The sequence below is a fragment of the Pimephales promelas genome, chromosome 14 (assembly GCF_988280905.1).
Source record: "Pimephales promelas chromosome 14, fPimPro1.hap1.1, whole genome shotgun sequence".
In the NCBI taxonomy this organism is placed as follows: Eukaryota; Metazoa; Chordata; class Actinopteri; order Cypriniformes; family Leuciscidae; genus Pimephales; species Pimephales promelas.
In genome coordinates, this window is record NC_142782.1 from 823633 (window position 1) to 843348 (window position 19716).

The 19716-nt window shown below is 40.7% G+C and overlaps 2 protein-coding genes across 4 annotated transcripts in view; both read right to left on the reverse strand.

Annotated features, from left to right (window-relative positions):
• The window catches only part of mib2 (MIB E3 ubiquitin protein ligase 2), a 56924-nt gene extending 44618 nt beyond the window's left edge, over positions 1-12306 (reverse strand). For both annotated transcript variants that reach the window (XM_089119218.1, XM_039674773.2), the window contains exon 1: positions 12012-12306. In XM_089119218.1, coding sequence (XP_088975344.1) covers positions 12012-12024 — 13 coding nt within the window. In that variant the 5' untranslated portion in view covers positions 12025-12306. The remainder of the gene's footprint in view (positions 1-12011) is intronic.
• Positions 12307-13100: 794 nt separating this feature from the next.
• On the reverse strand, positions 13101-17995 carry ubiad1 (UbiA prenyltransferase domain containing 1). Of its 2 annotated transcripts, none has more exons than XM_039675014.2 (3): positions 17554-17995; positions 16513-17057; positions 13101-14837 (listed from the first exon to the last, which is right to left on the reverse strand). In XM_039675014.2, the coding sequence occupies exons 2-3, from the start codon at positions 17015-17017 to the stop codon at positions 14350-14352; spliced, it is 993 nt and encodes a 330-aa protein (XP_039530948.2). In that variant the 5' UTR covers positions 17018-17057; positions 17554-17995; the 3' UTR covers positions 13101-14349. The 2 variants fall into 2 exon arrangements, with proteins under 2 accessions (XP_039530948.2, XP_039530947.2); XM_039675013.2 differs by having other exon boundaries at positions 17754-17992.
• Positions 17996-19716: the final 1721 nt, after the last annotated feature.

Below are 19716 nucleotides of genomic sequence, written 5' to 3' on the forward strand. Positions count from 1 at the left end.
AACGATTCCGGGAAAAACGAAAAGTTAGTCCCGATTCCAATCGATACTCGATTCTCGATACCCGACCGTATACATAACCGAGTCTCTTTACATTAGTGCAAAACCAGGGTATGCAGATAGTTCACTCAAAACTGTAAACTCTGTCAGTAATGACTCTCGCTCATGTTGTTCAACCCCATAAGACTGTGGTTCATCTGAGAGCTGGATCACTCCTCCATAGGCTTCTGCCGGCCCGATTAATGATCAATGCCATGTTGTAGCAGACTGTCTTTAGGTCAGCTATTAAACATTCACTGCACTACTAACATGATCAAAAGGCAGATTCATTCACAGATAGATGTAATAAACGGCGTGTTGAAGCGTCGAATCCGTTGAACAGGAGCTGGAGATAGAGAGCCTAAGTCCCGCCCCTCCACTTCCGGCTCATGGGACCTTATTTCGGAAAAAATATGAATGGTAGTCAATGGCGAGAGACAACTTATGTTTTTATTCCGTCTGAGCTGTGCCCTCAATTACACATATGATGTTTGTCAATTTAAAAGATAATTCTGAAAGTCAAAAACGTCGCAGTTTGTCATACAACAGAAGAGTAACATTTAGTTTTATGTGAAAATCGCTCTATGAACTACATCTCCCAGGAAGCGAAACAACGAGTGAGATCCGCTGCTCGTGTGTGTGCAGTCTGGTACAAAACACTCGTAACGTTACGATTATAACGTAAGACTGTAGAAACAATGACAGACATTAGCCTCAGTAAAGTTAGCTTCATTCATTGAGAGAAAATGTGCGCCTTTGGGGTTTGTAGTCTTTGTAATTACGTATTTTCACAGTCTTATACCTCAACGGTTTTACATCAAACTGCGACTTTCTTTACTTTAAAATGTATCTTTTAAATTGACAAACATCATATGTGTAATTCAGGGCACAATTCAAACCAGATCAAAATATTTGTTGTCTCCACTTATATATGAATATAGGCTATTGAAGAAAGGGTCAAAGATGACCAAATACAAATATTTATATTAACTTATTTTTTTTATTTTAAGTTATATCGTGCTTTGTTGGTATAATGTATGCCGAAATATTAAAAAACGATCCGTGTGAAATGTATATTTTAAAGAGAGAGAGAGAACCTCTGAATCAATCACGTTGTTGGTGAAACTACAGTCTTCAGATTACTGATCTGATCATTGATCTCCATCTCACAGTCATGAGGAAACAGTCAGAATTATGATTAAAGGTCACAATAACATTATTCACTGTCCTTTCATAACAGAAACATGCTTTCATTCCCAAACGCAGAACACACACACACAGTTCTGGACGCTTCGCCTGCGTTCACTGATGTTTGTTTGGGCTGAACTTTGCTCTCGATGGGAACTCAAAGACGCAGCACACACACACACACACCTGTCACGCCACAACATCCCAGTTCTCCATCCCAGAGCGTTCCCAGTTCCCAGTCCGACTGAAGATATGCTCTTCATTTGATTCACTTTTGTAAACACAGCCGTTCTAACGTTTCTGATCGGGACGATGATTAATGTTTTTAAAATCGGTCTCTTCTGCTCATCAACACTGTGTTTATTTCATTAAAAATACCAATAAAGCAGTGTAATATTACTCCAGTGTAAATCATCTGTTTTCAATGTGAATATACAGTAAAGTGTAATTTATTCCTGTGATAAAGCTGTATTTATCATCATTACTCCAGTCTTCAGTGTCACATGACCCTTCACAAATCAATTCAATTCAAGTTTATTTGTATAACGCTTTTCACAATACATATTGTTTCAAAGCAGCTTTACAGAAAAGTACATGGAAAAATACATTTAGTTAATCATGTAATATCAAGGGCATAACATATCGCCGCCGTCGAGTCGTCTCTTCACAGGCGTTTAGTCTTTAAATCACTCTAATATGAGGTACTGAAGAAATCAATACTTTTATTCAGCAAGACTGCACTAAATTGATCAAAACTGACAGTAAAGACATTTATAATGTTACAAAAGATTTACACTTTCTCTTCATCAAACAATCCTGAAAAAACAACATGTGTTCAACACTGATAATAATAATATGATCGTCATATTAGAGTGATTTGTGAAGGGTCATGCGACACTGAAGACTGGAGTAATGATGATAAATTCAGCTTTATCACAGGAATAAATTACACTTTACTGTATATTCACACAGAAAACTGATGAGAGTAATATTTCACTGTTTTTTAATCATAGAAACAAAGTGTTGGTGAGCAGAAGAGACTTATTTTAAAAACATTAATAATCGTCCCGGTCAGAAACGTATGAACGGCAGTGTACAGAACAACAAAACGACCACTATGATTTATGCACATTAAACTCAAACCTGGCATATTTATAAACTCAAGACAACCTGAAACCCTGAGATTCCCATGACCGGTTCGAGTGACCAATAGCGGATCAGAACACATCAGAAACACTCGCCAATCGAATCCCGAACTCCTGTCAAGGCTGATATTAAACCAGCATAAAAGTACAATCAGGGGCTGTTCATTAATCACAATCAAAAATTCATAGAGTAGATCTTCTCTCAGTGTTGTGTACATCATCATCATCATCATCATCATCATCATCATCCCGTTATGAATAATCTACTCATCATGAGATGAGAATGACAGCCACATGTGTCAATAATATGAGAAACGCTCCCACTAGAGGGAGTAATGTTGTGATGTTCAACAGACGCTCTCCACCTGCCGACAGGTGTGTGTTACGCACAAAACCCCATGAAGCCCTGCATCTCACAACACAATCCCACGTGCACCGTCACCTACTGGACCAAGACGAGCCAATCACAGTCCTCGAACAGACCAGCGATCCTGCTGAGCCAATCACAGTCCCCGAACAGGACCGTGTGACCACAGCCAGCGTTTAGTCCTCTGTGTGCCTCATCAGCACAGATTATCCCACACGGGACAGGCAAGCAGGCGACTGAGACTCTCTCACACACACACACAGTGTCCGTTACACTGCAGAAGCCCTTAAAAGTCAACTCTGTGTGAGGAATGAATGCATCTGATGCGAGACAGATGCTTGTGTGAACAAACCTGCCATCTTCAGCGCCGCAACTACACATCTAATAAATCTACATTATGTGGGATCGTGATATAAACACACACACACACACACACACATGAGCCAAACCGCAGCGTCCGATGATGGATGAGGATGAAGAGGCTTCAGACCCAGAGAGGACAAGGACACGGCCTCACCTTCAGACTAACCATTACCATACACACACAGCACCGTCAGGCTTAAACTCCAGCGCTAATGTTGTTTATGTGTGTGTGGTGTTTTAATATATACGCTTAAACATATACTTTAAGAGTTTTTCCTCCTTCAAACTGCAGTGAACCAAAGACAGTCTCAAAAACACGTCACAAATGACCTTGTAACCAATCAGATCAACGTGTGATCGTCAACCAGTGGATCTCTGAGTGAGAGAGTGGAGGCGGAGCTCATTTGCATATTCATAGAACCGCATATACTAAATGAGGCGAGGGTGTCGAGTTACATTCAAAATATTTAAGGCATGAAGAAAGAAACATTGAAATATGTCAGTCTGGTGATCAAGGATGAGTTTTAAGGGATAGAGTTATTGGACTTTAAGGCTCATTCACAGCAAGAACGAGAACTATAGACCATTTCACAAGATGTAAACAACACTGGTCCAGAAGCACTTCCTGTTTCAGTTTTTTAACACTACATAAAAGCTGGGATAAAATACAACCAACAGAACATTTAAAACTGAATCAAAAAGTTAAACAAACATTTTTAAGATGTTTTCTTTACATGTAAAATAATAAAGAAAACAGTTACAAACTGAAACAGGAAGTGCTTCTGGACCAGTGTTGTTTACATCTTGTGAAATGGTCTATAAACATCCCGACTGCGTCTGAATCGATCACAGACCTGACCGGAGCTTTAGTCATAGTCTAATCATCTCTAATAAACATAAAGCAGAACCAGACGACACGGTTCATCAGGACACATGATCACAGTTTACATCAGAGAAGCCCTGGAGCAGAATATCATCGAGAGCAGCACATCTCCTAAACCTATTAGAAACATTTATTTGGTCAGATTTTTCTTACTGAATAAATATCTAAAAAAAAAAAAAAGTAATATTCTTTCTGAGTCTGGATAAACAAATAATATAATAGCGGAGAGTGGCTCAACCTAACAGACTGTCTCCGTTCGTGTAAACCTACTCTTTAGACTATTTATTATTTCCCATATTAATATCACATATCTAGCACAATTACACTCACCTACAGGATTATAAGAACACCTGTTCAATTTCTCAATGCATTTAGGGGTGTAGTCCTGGTCAAGACAATCTCCTGAACTCCAAACTGAATGTCAGAATGGGAAAGAAAGGTGATTTAAGCAGTTTTGAGCGTGGCATGGTTGTTGGTATCTGAGTATTTCACAATCTGCTCAGTTACTGGGATTTTCACACACAACCATTTCTAGGGTTTACAAAGAATGGAGTGAAAGGGGGAAAACATCCAGTATGGGTCAGTCCTGTGGGCCAAAATGCCTTGTTGATGCGAGAGGTCAGAGGAGAATGGGCCGACTGATTCAAGCTGATAGAAGAGCAACTTTGACTGAAATAACCACTCGTTACAACCGAGGTATGCAGCAAAGACACAACACACACAACCTTGAACAGCAGAAGACCCCACCGGGTACCACTCATCTCCACTACAAATAGGACAAAGAGGCGACAATCTGCAAGAGCTCACCAAAACTGGACAGTTGAAGACTGGAGAAATGTTGCCTGGTCTGATGAGTCTCGATTTCTGTTGGTAGAGTCAGAGTTTGGCGTAAACAGATTGAGAACATGGATCATCATGCCTTGTTCCCAATACAACCAACAGAACATTTAAAACTAAATCAAAAAGTTAAACAAACATTTTTAAGATGTTTTCTTTACATGTGAAATAAAGAAAACAGTTACAAACTGAAACTGGAAGTGCTTCTGGACCAGTGTTGTTTACATCTTGTGAAATGGTCTATATAATTACACACACATGCATGTATATATTTTAAAAAATGTGTTATTCATATATAAAATATTTAGATTTATGAATTTATATACAGTATTTACAGGCACATAATTCTTAAATGTATACATGCATGCATATGTATATATATACAAAATAATTATACACAGCACAAACACATATATTACATAAACACAAACTTTTATTTTGGATGTGATTAAATCGCAATTAATCTTTGCACAGCCCTACTTTAAACATAACAAACGTAAACTGCATTGTCGTATGCAAATAATGTCAAAATATGGGATATTTTGAATGAATCTGGAAAAAGAAGAGCATATTCCAGCAGGAAGTGCTGACTAAGAGTCATACGCTGGGTTTCAGATGCATGACAGATGCAGAAAATAGTCTCTTTATTTTTGAACATTTGTAGTCACTGTAGTTCCCATTCCTAAGCCCATAACATCTACAGTGATATCTGCTGAACGTCTGTCGGACATCTACAGTGATCTAATGAACGTCTGTCGGACATCTACAGTGATCTGCTGAACGTCTGTCGGACATCTACAGTGATCTGCCGAACGTCTGTCGGACATCTACAGTGATCTACCGAACGTCTGTCGGACATCTACAGTGATCTACCGCTACCGAACGTCTGTCGGACATCTACAGTGATCTACCGAACGTCTGTCGGACATCTACAGTGATCTACCGAACGTCTGTCGGACATCTACAGTGATCTACCGAACTTCTGTCGGACATCTACAGTGATCTACCGAACGTCTGTCGGACATCTACAGTGATCTACTGAACGTCTGTCGGACATCTACAGTGATCTGCCGAACGTCTGTCGGACATCTACAGTGATCTACCGAACGTCTGTCGGACATCTACAGTGATCTACCGCTACCGAACGTCTGTCGGACATCTACAGTGATCTACCGAACGTCTGTCGGACATCTACAGTGATCTACCGAACGTCTGTCGGACATCTACAGTGATCTACCGAACTTCTGTCGGACATCTACAGTGATCTACCGAACGTCTGTCGGACATCTACAGTGATCTACCGAACGTCTGTCGGACATCTACAGTGATCTACCGAACGTCTGTCGGACATCTACAGTGATCTACTGAACGTCTGTCGGACATCTACAGTGATCTACTGAACGTCTGTCGGACATCTACACTGATCTACTGAACGTCTGTCGGACATCTACAGTGATCTACTGAACGTCTGTCGGACATCTACAGTGATCTACTGAACGTCTGTCGGACATCTACAGTGAACTACTGAACGTCTGTCGGACATCTACAGTGATCTACTGAACGTCTGTCGGACATCTACAGTGATCTACTGAACGTCTGTCGGACATCTACAGTGAACTACTGAACGTCTGTCGGACATCTACAGTGAACTACTGAACGTCTGTCGGACATCTACAGTGATCTACTGAACGTCTGTCGGACATCTACAGTGAACTACTGAACGTCTGTCGGACATCTACAGTGAACTACTGAACGTCTGTCGGACATCTACAGTGATCTACTGAACGTCTGTCGGACATCTACAGTGATCTACTGAACGTCTGTCGGACATCTACAGTGATCTACTGAACGTCTGTCGGACATCTACAGTGATCTACTGAACGTCTGTCGGACATCTACAGTGATCTACTGAACGTCGGACATCTACAGTGATCTACTGAACGTCTGTCGGACATCTACAGTGATCTACCGAACGTCGGACATCTACAGTGATCTACCGAACGTCTGTCGGACATCTACAGTGACCTACTGAACATCTGTCGGACATCTACACTGATCTACTGAACGTCTGTCGGACATCTACAGTGAACTACTGAACGTCTGTCGGACATCTACAGTGATCTACTGAACGTCTGTCGGACATCTACAGTGATCTACTGAACGTCTGTCGGACATCTACAGTGAACTACTGAACGTCTGTCGGACATCTACAGTGAACTACTGAACGTCTGTCGGACATCTACAGTGATCTACTGAACGTCTGTCGGACATCTACAGTGAACTACTGAACGTCTGTCGGACATCTACAGTGAACTACTGAACGTCTGTCGGACATCTACAGTGATCTACTGAACGTCTGTCGGACATCTACAGTGATCTACTGAACGTCTGTCGGACATCTACAGTGATCTACTGAACGTCTGTCGGACATCTACAGTGATCTACTGAACGTCGGACATCTACAGTGATCTACTGAACGCCTGTCGGACATCTACAGTGATCTACTGAACGTCTGTCGGACATCTACAGTGATCTACTGAACGTCTGTCGGACATCTACAGTGAACTACTGAACGTCTGTCGGACATCTACAGTGAACTACTGAACGTCTGTCGGACATCTACAGTGATCTACTGAACGTCTGTCGGACATCTACAGTGATCTACTGAACGTCTGTCGGACATCTACAGTGATCTACTGAACGTCTGTCGGACATCTACAGTGATCTACTGAACGTCGGACATCTACAGTGATCTACTGAACGCCTGTCGGACATCTACAGTGATCTACTGAACGTCTGTCGGACATCTACAGTGATCTACTGAACGCCTGTCGGACATCTACACTGATCTACTGAACATCTGTCGGACATCTACAGTGATCTACTGAACGTCTGTCGGACATCTACAGTGATCTACTGAACGTCTGTCGGACATCTACAGTGATCTACTGAACGTCTGTCGGACATCTACACTGATCTACTGAACGTCTGTCGGACATCTACGGTGATCTACTGAACGTCTGTCGGACATCTACAGTGAACTCTACTGAACATCTGTTGGACATCTACAGTGATCTACTGAACGTCTGTCGGACATCTACAGTGATCTACTGAACATCTGTCGGACATCTACAGTGAACTCTACTGAACATCTGTCGGACATCTACAGTGATCTACCGAACGTCTGTCGGACATCTACAGTGACCTACTGAACATCTGTTGGACATCTACACTGATCTACTGAACGTCTGTCGGACATCTACAGTGAACTCTACTGAACATCTGTTGGACATCTACAGTGATCTACTGAACATCTGTTGGATATCTACACTGTTTTCAGCTGTTTCATCAGTGCTTGTGTTGTTAGGATTAGTAACTGGCCATTCAGTGACATTTGGAGATAATTTTCTACTCAAACACAAAAAAAATCCATCAAATGTTTCCATGATTGTGTACTGCATCACGTGACGCGTAACTTCTGATATGTAGATATGGTGTCTCATACAATATTGTATTATTTACTTAGATGTTTCGAAGTAAAGCATATACTTTAAAAGAGTGGTTTAATTTGATGTTATATTGTTTGAGTGAAACGTACCGCAAAGGAAACTTCAGCAAAATAGATACTACTCAACCTTTAACTAGCCAAGTAAAATTACTTATTTTCTTCGTTACTTTCACTTAACTTAGTTATGTAGAGTTTACTTCGTTCCAGATGTGAAATTTACTTTAAAAATATGCATACAAAAACTTTCCGAAGAAAAAAAATTAAGTCAATTTTACTTTTTTTTTCCCAGTGTGGAAACTCAAAGCCGTATGTGTAACGAAGATTGGAGTTGATATATCACAAGAATTGAGCCGCTCAAAGGTTTTAAAGAGTTTAAGCCTTCCAATGACACCTCATTAACGATGATGACGGAAATATGTGATGAGCTCATCCTCCAGGCCTGGGTGACGTGGGGTTACAGGACCAGCTCTATTTCTGTGTGCGTGTATGTGTGTGTGTGTGTGTGTGTTGATATAACAAAAGCAGGAATGCAGAGTTACAGCTCATACAGTCACACCCTATGCCGGGATCGAACCGCAAAGCAGAAGAACATCAAACATCTGATAACGCAACATCATTAACACACAACACATGCGTCACAACCAGTGTAGTCGGATTCAGAAGTGAACAATGCATTTTAAAGTTATTTTAACATTCCAATATGTGAGACAAACTACAGGAGAAGCTCGAAAAATGAGAATATCGTGCAAAAGTTCATTTATTTCAGTATTTCAGGTGAAACTAATATATTATATAGACTCATTACATGCAAAGTGAGATATTTCAAGCCTTTATTTGTTATAATTGTGATGATTATGGCTTACAGCTTATGAAAACCCCAAATTCAAAGTTAGATAATTTATTATTGAAAAGGTTTTCATAATCATCAAAATAATAACAAATAACTTTCACTTTGCATGTGAGTCTATTTAATATTATATTTTCACCTGTAAATGTGTTTCCCACAATGCTGAGCTACAGGTATTAGCTAGCTAGTCACAACCGTTTCCAAAAACCTTAGTAACTTTGTTGCACATCCGTCAGTCAGACCGTATTAGTTCAAAGACAGTTGATCTACTGAACATCTGTCTGACATCTACAGTGACTTCACTATTTCAGTTCTCCGTTATTCTGCTTTTTATTTTATTTGTTGATTCAGCCAATCAGAAGAGTGTTTGGGCGGAGTCTCTCTGCAAGCGCACTGCATTCGCAACCAAATCAATCAAACTCACAGCCAATCAGAAGAGAGTGTGGGTGGAGCCTCTGTTCAAGCAAACTGCTTTCGCAACCAAATCAATCAAACTCACAGCCAATCAGAAGAGTGTGTGGGCGGAGTCTCTCTGCAAGCGCACTGCTTTCGCAACCAAATCAATCAAACTCACAGCCAATCAGAAGAATGTGTGGGCGGAGTCTCTGTGCAAGCGCACTGCATTCACAACCAAATCAATCAAACTCACAGCCAATCAGAAGAGTGTGTGGGCGGAGTCTCTCTGCAAGCGCACTGCTTTCGCAACCAAATCAATCAAACTCACAGCCAATCAGAAGAGTGTGTGGGTGGAGTCTCTGTGCAAGCGCACTGCTTTCGCAACCAAATCAATCAAACTCACAGCCAATCAGAAGAGTGTGTGGGCGGAGTCTCTGTGCAAGCGCACTGCATTCACAACCAAATCAATCAAACTCACAGCCAATCAGAAGAGTGTGTGGGCGGAGTCTCTGTGCAAGCACACTGCATTCACAACCAAATCAATCAAACTCACAGCCAATCAGAAGAGTGTGTGGGCGGAGTCTCTCTGCAAGCACACTGCATTCACAACCAAATCAATCAAACTCACAGCCAATCAGAAGAGAGTGTGGGCGGAGCCTCTGTTCAAGCAAACTGCATTCGCAACCAAATCAATCAAACTCACAGCCAATCAAAAGAGTGTATGGGCGGAGTCTCTCTGCAAGCGCACTGCATTCGCAACCAAATCAATCAAACTCACAGCCAATCAGAAGAGTGTGTGGGCGGAGCCTCTGTTCAAGCAAACTGCTTTTGTAACCAAATCAATCAAACTCACAGCCAATCAGAAGAGTGTGTGGGCGGAGCCTCTGTTCAAGCAAACTGCTTTTGTAACCAAATCAATCAAACTCACAGCCAATCAGAAGAGTGTGTGGGCGGAGTCTCTCTGCAAGTACACTAGAAAACCAAATACATGAGTACATAATCAAAATGTATCCCATACAAAATTATTTAAAAAAGATACTGAAATGATCTTAATAATATTCAGTGTTCACTTCTCATATCACTATCATTGATAAGCATGAGGTTGGGGGAGCACATGATAAACCCAATGTTCATTCAACAACAATGATGAATTGTCACTGCCCGCATGACAGATACCAGTCCAACCACACCTTAACTGCTGTGGGGAAATACACAAGCTTTTGAAATATATATTCATCATCATACATTAATCCAAGGATTCAGAAGAGAAATTAAAGGTCTAAAACTACAATGAAACAAAACACTAAGCAAAGGACTGAATCTGCATTTACATTGGCACATATTATATGTCTCTGCTTCGTCAACTTCTTTGTTTGCTGACCAATAAAAACCTTCCTCCTGACCCCCTAAACACAACTGCTGTCCTTCGAATGAACGCTTTCCAGAAAACATGTTTTCGGCATGCACTCTTAAAAATGAAGGTTCAAAGGTCACAGTGATGCCATAGAGATGATCAGTTCATTTAATAATCTAATGGAAATATTGCATTGATGTTAAAGGATCTTAAAGCCATCAAAGCCAATGATGAACTTATGCAATACTATGTAGTTCTTCGCCCACTTTCAGGTGTCTATTTCAGTACTTTATGCATCTCTGAAACATCACAGTGCCATTTAATCATTTCTGACGCCATTACTGTACCATAGCATTATCATAGGGATTATTGTTTCAAACAAAACAGCCCAAAACAAAGAAGGAAACACAAATGCCTCACAGTTTCAGACAGGCTAGTGCCAAAACACATAAAGCCACATGTATGGTGTTGTGTGAGGTAACACTGATATATATATTCTCGATACACACGTGGGATGTATGAAAATAGCATGTCTTACCATCACTATACTATTATAGCACCACACTATATAAAATGCCGAGTTGGTTCATCTCATGTTTGGGTCAAATATGGACAAATCCTTATCAGTTTAACATATAAACCAACAGTTGGGTTTAAAAGTCCATTTTTGACCCAAACATGGGATGAAACAACCCAGCATTTTATATAGTGGCACTTTCCCATAAGGGAACCATCAATGTGCGCTGCTCAAATAAACAAAGCACAATAAATTACAGTAAACACCAAATATGACAATAAATGTATAAGTGTGTAAATAAATGTATAAAATGTGTTTATTAGTAAGAGCGCGTGATTGCTCTTGTAAAAACTAACGTTAGTCATTTACTGATAGCATTGATTGTTTGTTGACTGATAATGGCAGATATAATCAACATATCTTACAGAATTATCTTTACAAGCAAAACAGGCCAATTAAATCATAATAAAAAAGAAGTAAACCGTTTTTTAATCTGCATGGCCGCGACACCGTTATATGAATCGGCCGTCGCACAAAAACACATCATATCGTGTCGTTGTTTCATCTTACCTGTCGACAACATTAATGCTCCACCGGCCCAGCGATTAATGCGCTAATACAGGCTTACGAGCGGTTATTACTGCGATGCGATGCGATGGCCGCGCGCGTCAGTAACGCCACTGGACAACATCCATCAGGCCGATGCTTCCGCGTCCCCTCGCGTGGTTGTGTGTCCGCAAATAATTCCACAGGAAAACAAAAACAAAAAACATAGATAAATCATCGAAATGAAAAACACATCGCGCTAGTCAAACTAGCAGTGCGGGTTAATCGTGGACACGCCCACGCCCCTGCTTCCCGTGCCGTATGCAAATTTACCAACCGTACTATGGCGAGAGATATGCTCATGAATATTAATGATGTGACGCTCCAAGAAGGTTACCAGGCAACGCTCGATTAATATTCATGCGCTAATCCTTCGCCGTAGTCGGATTCGTAATTTGTTTGGCTATAGTGCGTCATTAATGTTCCTAGTTTTGAATGATTGTCTTTAAGATGCAGGTTGTGTAGAACTACGGGGAACCTTCGTATACTTGATTAGTAAATCAATATACTTGATAGTGAAATCCTGATTTGAAACAGGACAGTGCGCATGCGCGAAAGCCGAGATTGCGCCCCCACTATATGGTCCGTGTGAGCCATCTTGTTGTCGTTCCCAAACGCTACACCGATGATCACTTCATATATTATAGACAAGTGTGCATTTCATTCTTACACTTATAAGAGACATTTTAAGTAATCACCAAACAGACGTTCTCGGAACTTTAGCTAACATTCAATAATAATGTATCTTTAACATTTACATTACAAAAAAACATTTTAAAAACAGGACATTTTTGAACGAACAGTTGGAGATGTACATGTGAAAACACGGGCATGTCTTCGTTTAAATGGACAAGATAAGAGAAAACCAAGCAATATACGTATTAAATACAGTATCCAAGTAAGGAAACACAATTATGAGCTTATATCCTCTCAGAATTACTAAACATCATCAACTTGTATATTGTCCACAAATACATGCTGCTATTTGGAAACCAAGTGAAGGGATTGGAAACTTGTGTCCTGGAGAAACAGCAGCAACATGAGGCAAACACACTTGGTTTATATCCTTTATTTGGGGGAGAAAAAAAAATTTGACATTAAAATATGTCTAAGATCCAGCTGAGAAGCATTTTATACTCAACTACACCTTTCTTGTGGATTCAGGAGTTTGGTTCATTTGGCAAAAAAACAATCAAAAGTCATTGGCACTAAAACTAAAAAACTATTTAAAGTCCCCCTGTAGTCAATGATTGTATCTCTAAAACTCATCTTTGATCACCAAAATTACATATTTGTCTTAAAATATCTTGTAACTCGACACCCTTGCCTCATTTAGTATGCGCGGTACTATGAATATGCAAATTAGCCCCGCCTCCACTCACTCCACTGGTTGACGATCACACGTTGATCTGATTGGTTACAAGGTCGTTTGTGACGTCAGAAACACCAGCGATTTGAAAGTGTGTTTTTGAGACTGTCTTTGGTTCACTGCAGTGTTAAGGAGGAAATACTCAGCACTTATCAACTTATGAACACATGGTGTGTGTCAAAAACATATTAAAAACACCACACACACACATAAATAGCATTAAAGGCTGGATTTACACTACAGGGGGACCGTAGCATTACGGTTCCCTTGTTAAAACACCAATTGACCACTATTGAAGAGCGGGTACTTGAGACTCAACAGGTTTTATAAAATCAAAAACATCATTAAAAAAAATGATTTATAGTCATGTTTACAAAAACATGAAAACATGAGAATATATCTGAAACATTTAATGTACTAGTAAACCATATATATATATTTATATTAGTGCAGGGCAGCGATTAATCACATCCCAAATAAAAGTTTGATCTCATTATAGATGTGCGTGTACTGTGTGTAATTATTTTGTATTTATAAATACACACATATGCGTGTATATATTATATGTAATATAAATATTTGATATATAAATAACACATTTTTCTTAAATATATGTAATATATTTGCATGTGTGTGTATTTATATATACAAAATAATTATACACAGTACACACACATATTATGTAAACCCAAACTTTTATTTTGGATATTTTGGATGCGATTAATCGCTAATATATATATATATTATCTTACAGGCTGGTCTCTCTCACAATACTGGTGTCCTGGACAGTCTATGCACTGAAAGCACTTGCCAACTCTGAAAACATAAATAAACAACAATAAATTAAAGTCTTTGAACTCTGGATTAGCATCGCTATGAATACAAAAGTACCTAGAGTTGTTTAAAACAAACAGGACTAGAGTTCTAGTCGGTTCACAATAACGGCAAGCTGCCCTGCGGCGCCAGAATGATCCCGAACACGTAGAAGAGTCCCATGAGCAGGTTGAGCTTGGCGGTTTTCTGCGGGATCTTGGCGTAACAGCGGCGGCGGAACTGCCTCTCCAGCGGGAAGGCCATGGGCAGCGTCAGCAGCGGGAGAGCCATGCTAATGCTGTAGCGCGTGGCTAGGATGCAGAACAGCAGGTAGGGCACGAACAGAAGCAGGTTGTAGATGATGTAGGAGAGCGTTGGTCCCACCAGGATGGCTAGCGTGACGATTCCCGCCTGCTTGTCCGAGTCCATGTCTCGGGTGTTGTTGCTGTGCAGGATGGCTTCGGTGTTGAGCGCTAGCGGCACGGCGTACACTAGCGGTAGCACTGACAGGTAACCCACCTGCACCGCGTGAGCAAACATCACCGCCAGAGGCCCGAAGGTGATGAGGATCACCACGTCTCCCAGAGCCACGTACTTCAGGCCGATGCCTAGAGGACACACAACACGTGAGAACACTAATTCAGTTCCAGTCATTTTTGGTCTATATAGCTAATTTTGCCCTTCATTGCCATTTTTTAAGACCCAGTCATAAGTCATCATATTCACCTCCAGTAATTTTTGGTCTATATAGCTAATTTTGCCCTTCATGGACATTTTTTAAGACCCAGCCATAACCCATCATATTCACCTTCAGTCATTTTTGGTCTATATAGCTAATTTTGCTCTTCATGGCCATTTTTTTTAAGACCCAGTCATAACCCATCATAATCACCTCCAGTAATTTTTGGTCTATATAGCTAATTTTGCCCTTCATTGCCATTTTTTAAGACCCAGCCATAACCCATCATATTCACCTCCAGTCATTTTTGGTCTATATAGCTAATTTTGCCCTTCATTGCCATTTTTTAAGACCCAGTCATAAGTCATCATATTCACCTCCAGTCATTTTTGGTCTATACAGCTAATTTTGCCCTTCATGGCCATTTTTTAATACCCAGTCATAAGTCATCATATTCACCTCCAGTAATTTTTGGTCTATATAGCTAATTTTGCCCTTCATGGCCATTTTTTAAGACCCAGCCATAACCCATCATATTCACCTCCAATACTTTTTGGTCTATATAGCTAATTTTGCCCTTCATGGCCATTTTTTAAGACCCAGTCATAACCCATTATATTCACCTCCAGTAATTTTTGGTCTATACAGCTAATTTTGCCCTTCATGGCCATTTTTTAAGACCTAGTCATAACCCATCATATTCACCTCCAGTCATTTTTGGTCTATATAGCTAATTTTGCCCTTCATGGCCATTTTTTAAGCTTCAGCCATAACCCATCATATTCACCTCCAATACTTTTTGGGTCTATATAGCTAATTTTGCCCTTCATGGCCATTTTTTAAGACCCAGTCATAACCCATTATATTCACCTCCAGTAATTTTTGGTCTATACAGCTAATTTTGCCCTTCATGGCCATTTTTTAAGACCTAGTCATAACCCATCATATTCACCTCCAGTCATTTTTGGTCTATATAGCTAATTTTGCCCTTCATGGCCATTTTTTAAGCTTCAGCCATAACCCATCATATTCACCTCCAATACTTTTTGGGTCTATATAGCTAATTTTGCCCTTCATTGCCATTTTTAAGACCCAGTCATAACCCATCATATTCACCTCCAGTAATTTTTGGTCTATATAGCTAATTTTGCCCTTCATGGCCATTTTTAAGACCCAGTCATAACCCATCATATTCACCTCCAGTCATTGTTGGTCTATATAGCTAATTTTGCCCTTCATGGCCATTTTCCAAGACCCAGTCATAACCCACCATATTCACCTCCAATACTTTTTGGTCTATATAGCTAATTTTGCTCTTCATGGCCATTTTTTAAGACCAAGTCATAACCCATCATATTCACCTCCAGTCATTTTTGGTCTATATAGCTAATTTTGCCCTTCATTGCCATTTTTAAGACCCAGTCATAACCCATCATATTCACCTCCAGTAATTTTTGGTCTATATAGCTAATTTTGCCCTTCAAGGACATTTTAAGACCCAGTCATAACCCATCATATTCACCTCCAGTCATTTTTGGTCTATATAGCTAATTTTCCCCTTCATGGCCATTTTTTAAGACCCAGTCATAACCCATCATATTTACCTCCAGTGTATAAGAAAGAGCTGGACAGTCCCCCGAAGTAGACGAGCGCCAGATGCTCGAGTCTGAGCGAGGACAGGCAGAAGAGCAGTGTTGCACACAGACAGCCGGCAGAGTACAGCACCGCCCCGAACAGCACCACGTCCTGCGGCTTCAGGATCTGGTCCACCAAGGTCCGGTCGTCGCTCTTCTTATGATCGATGCCCTTGGAGAAGTCGTAGTAGGTGTTGACCAGGTTCCCGGCGCCGTGAACCAGCAGAACGGTCACAGCACACACCAGCAGAACCAGCAGGTCCACGGACCCCTCCAGCTTGTAGGCCAGCGCGCTGCCGAGGGCCACGGGTGTTAGCGAGGCGCTGAAGCTCCAGGGACGCAGCGCTAACACGTACGCCGCGCACTTGCCCTGCACACCCCTCAAGCCCCGGGCCCGACCCGCTCCAGGACACCCCGACCCGTTCAGGCCGTTGGACCCCGAGAGAACACAGGTCTCGTGGCTGGCCTGCTTCATGGCGGATCAATCTAGCAGCGCTTCAGAGAGAGGAGACGAGCTGTCGAGACACACACACACACTCTAATCATTACACACCAGCAGACATTCATTAACTTATATTATCACACAGCTCTTGACATGAACTTGTCTTAAAGAATATTAAAAACACCACAGACATTTAAACAAAATTATTACATGGCTCTGTGAAATTGTGTTTTACGAAAAAACGATATTAATGACTGTGGAAATGACATGTGAAAAACATATGCCCTTCAAAAACACAAGGACACTAACAAAATCCTGCCAAAATCCCATGTTTGTTATTATAATAAACTAAATAATACAGTAAATCTTCATCATTTTATCAGTATTGGTTATACCGTGTCTTTCTGGATAGTAATACTATATTTAGGTAGAAATGTTCCATATTTAAACATGATTACATTAATTATTATTAGTAGTAGATATGAAAGGGCTCGGGGTCCGTTAAATCAAGCCCCCTGTAGAAAAGTACAATACTGTAAGCATTAATTAAAGAGCCATAATCAGCTCACCTGTTGATCTGCTCATCAACATCAGATCACGTGTCCATACAAACTCACTCATCCGTGTGTTAAATACAAAACGCGTTTCTTTCTCATGTGTTTCATCGCTGATTATGATGATTATGATAGTGGTCCGGCTGCTAAAGGCTAACGCTAGTTAGAGAGATTATCAGAGATTATCAAAGTGTCCGTCAGGATCGTAACGTTACCTGCTCCACACACACACGCTATCTCTTCAGCAGAGCCGCTCACGCATCGTGCCATGGGTTCAGGGTTCAGGGGTCAATCCCCGCAGGGTCCGAGGAGAAGCGTGACAGTCCAGTGATGATTTAATCGACATTAGCAACATTAACCGACTCACACATCGCCGTTTCCGTCCAACACCTCAGAGTGTAGCGCGTGTAATATAGTCCGGGCGGAAACACGGCAAAGAATCTTCGTTCCGCCTCTGACAGGTTTTCGGGTTTCAAAGTGGGTTCAAAGCATAAATTGTGTGAAATGTAAAAAAATAATTACTAATAAACATATTACAATGAAATAATAATCGGATATAAATAAATATCCGAAAAGAAAAGTGATTGTGAGACAGATAAAATATGTTAGATAAATCCGAGCCAAACTGCAGTCAGTCAACAGTAAACATGAACAGATAAACGAGCACATCAGCTGAACGCACCACAGCATCACCATGACCAACATGTTGGCCCAGATCACGTGTGGATTCCACGCGTACCGAATGTGGGCCGGATCCAGGCCGACACTATGTTGTTTTGTGCTTATGTTTTTTATTAAAGACCAGATAATGATTGTTCATGACTTTGAGAGAACATTCCCTGTTGGCCTGGTTCATATCTGATTAATAATCTGTTTGTATATTGTATTGTAGGGATAGTTGACCCAAAAATGAAAACTCTGTCAGTAATGACTCTCCCTCAAGTTGTTCAACCCCGTAAGACTTTCATTCATCTTCGGGACACACATTAAGATATTTCTGATTAAATCTGAGAGCTGGATCACTCGGCTTCTATGTTATTGAAACTTGTCCGCCCAGAAAGTTATTAAAGACATCGTTAAAAACTTAAAATAGTCTGAGTGACTACAGTGGCTCAACCTTAAGCTTATCAGGTGACGAGAATACTTTTTTGCGCAAAAAACTAACAAAAAAACAACTTTATTACACTATTAATTTCCTTCTCTGTGGGCCTCGAGTGAGTTCACTAGTGTAACAGCGCAGCACTTCTGGTGTACGTAACGTCACACACAGGCGCACGATTGGCCGATGCTGGTCATGTGTGTGTGTGTGTGTGAATAGTGAGCCCACGTTCAAATCACACGCATCACACACATGACCACCGGTCAATAGTGATCTGGGCGTCCGACACCTGTGGCTGATGTGGAGAGAGAGCAGAGCCTTACACACACTGCGGAGTGCACTTCAGCTGGGCGTCCGACACCTGTGGCTGATGTGGAGAGAGAGGATCTGAATTTCAGGATTCTACCTTTTTTGCTCATTACTGGCAAACTGCTAATTTTCATTTACCTTAACGAATTGCAATGTTCTAAAAATGTAAATAAATCACGTGAAAGAATGTCACTCTTTTCTTTCACTTCGTATGAAGTCACTGAAATTGATCAAACTGTAAAGATGAAAAGTGTGTGTTTTTTTGTATTGGTGTTTTTCCTCTCAGTGTGTTATCTCAGTGAGGGGTGTGTGTCTGCACTGAGCACGTGTTTAGCTGTGTGAGTGTGTGTATCTCAGGTGATGTTCTGTGTAGACTGTAGTTAGTTTTGCACATGCAGCTCCAGTTGTGTCACTATCATTTAGAAATCAAAAAAAAAGAAAAAAAAAACCCCAAAAAACCCACAGGAGTCTTTGACCTCTTGTGCAAAATAAATAATATCACATTTCATGACTCTAGATGGGCTTATATATCTCTATATGAGCTGTTCCGCTGGGTCCTAAACTCAGTTTTTCTTCAGTGTGTATTCAGACACACATGTACACATTACAACACATTTTGGTTAAAGTTTTAGCATCTTTATTTTTTCTATGTAGCATTCTTCACATTTCATTCATTCCTATGTGGGTCACATTAAAGGAAAGGATGTATTACTTTTTTAAATTTCAACCACAAAACTATGGGAAATTCATTTGTGTGTGTGTGTGTACAC

Bases quoted from the DNA above. Each gene is read 5' to 3' on its own strand.
- ubiad1 (XM_039675014.2), bottom strand. From the start codon at position 17,017: ATGAAGCAGGCCAGCCACGAGACCTGTGTTCTCTCGGGGTCCAACGGC. The intron at 14,838-16,512 runs GTAAATATGATG...TGTGTCCTCTAG, and splicing joins CTCTTTCTTATACACTGGAG to GCATCGGCCTGAAGTACGTG.